The sequence below is a fragment of the Centroberyx gerrardi genome, chromosome 17 (genome assembly GCF_048128805.1).
Source record: "Centroberyx gerrardi isolate f3 chromosome 17, fCenGer3.hap1.cur.20231027, whole genome shotgun sequence".
Classification (NCBI taxonomy): Eukaryota; Metazoa; Chordata; class Actinopteri; order Beryciformes; family Berycidae; genus Centroberyx; species Centroberyx gerrardi.
Window position 1 is genome coordinate 25297520 of NC_136013.1, and position 3844 is coordinate 25301363.

At 46.8% G+C, this 3844-nt stretch overlaps 1 protein-coding gene across 1 annotated transcript; it reads left to right on the plus strand.

The window, feature by feature from the left end:
* The first annotated feature begins 425 nt into the window (after positions 1 to 425).
* On the plus strand, positions 426 to 3439 carry LOC139925888 (leucine-rich repeat transmembrane protein FLRT2). The gene has a single exon (XM_071917394.2). It carries the CDS (start codon positions 426 to 428, stop codon positions 2454 to 2456), a length of 2031 nt encoding a protein of 676 aa, XP_071773495.1. The 3' UTR covers positions 2457 to 3439.
* Positions 3440 to 3844: the final 405 nt, after the last annotated feature.

Sequence of the window (3844 nt, forward strand, 5' to 3'; positions counted from 1 at the left end):
GGGCCAGCAGTGTGTAACGTGAAAGAGAAAGGAGGCGAGGAAGAGGACTTCCAAGGATAATCCTCCCGTGTATTGTACATGACTCCATCAGCCTTGCTTGCTTTGAAAAGAGCTCTGCCCGATGCTGAGAGGGGAAAAATGTGATGAACTTTACTAATGTTCCCCAGCTCAAGAATGGACAGGCTGGTAAAAGAATCACATTGCTTAATGAGACCATTGCTCTTGTGTTGGGAAGCTTAGGACAACTAATTACCAAGGGATTACTCAAGACCTTCTTCAGCACCAGGCTACGCACACTGGTGTAACAAGCCAAGCACCAAAATCTAATGAGAGAACTTGGTTCTGTTGGATTTTTTTAATCCAATACTAGTTTTTCATCTTTTTTTTCCTGTGATTTGGTTTCTGGTTTTTCTGATCTTTTTGAAATGGAGATACAGTGGCGTTTATGGAATAAGGACTGGGCCTCCTTTGTAAGGCCATGGATACCCATACTGCTAGGGCTTCACCTCCAATTCTCCCGGGCCTCCAACTGTCCTGAGGAGTGCCGTTGCGATCGCACCTTTGTTTACTGCAATGAGCGGAGTCTGACCTCGGTGCCTCTGGGAATTGGTGAGGGCTACAAGACCCTCTATCTCCACAACAACCAAATCAATAACGCTGGCTTCCCTTTGGAGCTCCATCATGTGGCTTCTGTGGAAACTGTGTATCTCTATGGCAACCAGCTGGATGAGTTCCCCATCAACCTGCCCAAAAACGTGAGGGTTCTCCACCTCCAAGAGAACAACATTCAGACCATCTCCAAAGCGGCTCTGGCTCAACTTCTTTGGTTGGAAGAGCTGCATCTGGATGATAACTCCATATCTACTGTAGGGGTGGAGGAAGGGGCCTTCCGAGAGGCGGTGAGCCTAAAGATGCTCTTCCTCACCAAAAACCACCTGAGCAGCGTGCCTATTGGTCTTCCAGAGGATCTAAAGGAGCTACGATTGGATGAGAACCGCATCGCAGTTATCGCAGAGGAGGCATTTAGGAATGTCACTCGTCTGGAGCGCCTCCTGTTGGATGGAAACCTGTTGACCGATGACGGGATTGCGCCAGGGACCTTCCAGGACCTGGCCACTCTAAGGGAGCTGTCGCTGGCCCGCAACTCACTCACCTACCCACCTCCATTCCTCCCAGGGGAGGTGCTGGTCAAGTTAAACTTCCAGGAGAATCAGATAAATAGGATCCCTGTGAGGGCCTTTGCAGGATTGCACAAGCTTGAGAGGCTGGATATTTCCAACAACCAGCTGCAGTCGCTGACACAGGGGGTCTTTGACGGCCTCGTCAGTCTCAGACAGCTCACTGTTCGGAACAACCTTTGGCTATGCGACTGCAGCATAAAATGGGTGGTATCGTGGCTTAAATCCCTGCCAGCCTCACTCAATGTGCGTGGCTTCATGTGCCAAAAGCCTGAGAGGGTCCGGGGCATGGTGATCCGGGAGCTGAGTGCTGAGCTGGTCCAGTGCACGCAGAGCACACCGGTGGCACCGCTGCCCACCCACCTGCCCACCTCACCAGCTGACACTGCTCTAGCCCCATCCCCCTCTCCTTCCATAGAGTCCCCCTTAGTGACTCAACACTTTTCCCCCTCCTCCAGGCAACCCTCCTTCCCCACACTCCCCACCCTCCACCCTGTCTATCCATCCAGAGAGGGGGGACCAAGGACTAAGCAGCCTCTGGACCCCCGGAGAGAAACCCTGCAGGTCACCTTTGCCATACTCAATGGCTCGGCTATCCATGTCAGCTGGGTGGCTGCCTTCCCAGTCACCGCCTATAAGGTGACCTGGGCCAGGATGGGGCCCAGTCTGACAGGCGACACTGTCAGGGAGAGGATGGTGGGTGGGGAGCATCGGGGCATTCGACTGGCTAATCTTGAGCCAAAGTCCACCTATCGGATCTGTGTCATTCCCTTGGATGCGTTCAATAACTACCGGCCCAAAGATGATACTGTGTGCACTGAGGCTACCACCACGCCGGCCTCTTTCAGCCCTGACAACAAGAGACCGACGGGACCTGAGCAGGCCACGCAACAAGACCCCAGCTCGCCTTTCTTGCTGGCGGGGCTGATTGGGGGGGCTGTGATCGTGGTGCTGGTCGTACTCCTCAGCATCTTCTGCTGGCACATGCACAAGAAAGGGCGTTCCAAGTCCTCCACCAAGTGGAAATATAATCGGGGTCGGAGAAAAGACGACTATTGCGAAGCAGGCACCAAGAAGGATAATTCCATCCTGGAAATGACTGAGACCAGCTTCCAGATAGTCTCACTCAACAATGAGCAGCTCCTCAAGGGAGATTTCCGCATTCAGCCTATTTACACCCCTAATGGGGGCCTCGGCTTCCGAGACTGCCCCCTGGGGAACAACAGCACAGTCTACTGCAAGAACAATGTTCAGGATGCAGACTTTTGTCGCACATGATGGTTTTGGAAAGCATCAGGAGCCTTTGTATTGACAACTACCCATACTTTACAGGACACTGTACAGTGTTAATATTATTTGAAACCCCTGTGTCTTCAAGAAATGTAATTTATACAACCGGCTGGACAATAATTGTTGAAATTCAGTTATCTTTTATATACCTTAGTAAAATTGGATTTATAAGTTATTGGTTTCTGGAGTTGTGCTGTTTCAGTTCTGTGCTGACAGACATGTACAATCAGGACTCATTTATTTCTAAGTATTATGGCTGGGTTTCATTTTGATTTGACTTTCAGTAATACTGGACCATTTTGAAGTCATTGTATACTGTGACCATAACAGACACAGAACTCTACCTGTAACTGCAGTACATCACTAAGAATACTAAAATCAGCTGGTAAAAGTAAGGATGAGAGAGAGAGAGAAAGGAGAGAGGCACAAATCAGCCACAAACACCACTAGAGGGCATAGTTTTTGGGACATTAAGTCAACCACAGATGTTTTCCAACAGATTTGTTTTTTTTAATCAAATCAACATAGTATGGCACATTTGAATAAATTCTTGCTCTAAGAAGAGGACACATTTTTCATGCAAATGAGAACTTCTCTTAGTTTCAAAATGAAATTTAAAGGTCATCCCCATTGAGGACTTTGAGAAGCATACTCCAAACATTAACAAAAAGTGGGCAACAATGTTTCAAATGAATTTATCTGCAAATATACAGGCCACAATGCTTTCACCTGATTTTCAAGATATGTTCATACATTTACAATGTAAGGGATCATGTTATTTGTGCTAGCTGAGTTGGAGGGTGAGTGTAACCCGTGAGAAAGTGAACAGCAACAAGCACATCTGCCATCTCTGTTCAAACCATTGGGAACCAACTATGTCATTTTTGTTCAGCAAAAATAATGTTATGGTAAAACAGTATATATATGTGCCTTGAAATTATCAGCTTACAATGTCTTTTGAATCCATGTTTTTGCACAAAAGTGTACTGTATATACATTCAATTGAATTGTTGTTGAGGAAAAACTCTTGCTCTTGATTATTTATTTACCTCATTACACATTTTGTTCAAAAAAAAAAAAAAAAAAGAGCTTATCTTCACAATCCATCCCAGAATGATCTCCGGCTCAAATGACAAATTGACAAAAAACAGTTGGGTCCGTTGGGAGAGGGAAGGGTTAATTTGGGGATAACTAGTAAAAGGTCAAATGTCACAAAGAGATGGGAGTTACACTTAACACAAAACCCTATTATAAAGCAACCTGTCACTGCTGAATTGTGTGTCACTGTGGGCAAACACAGCTCAGAACTATCTGTATCTGTAGCAGCTCAGGTCATTGTATGCCTGGATGTAGAGGATGCCAAATAGGTAAAATAG

Bases quoted from the DNA above. Each gene is read 5' to 3' on its own strand.
- LOC139925888 (XM_071917394.2), top strand. From the start codon at position 426: ATGGAGATACAGTGGCGTTTATGGAATAAGGACTGGGCCTCCTTTGTA.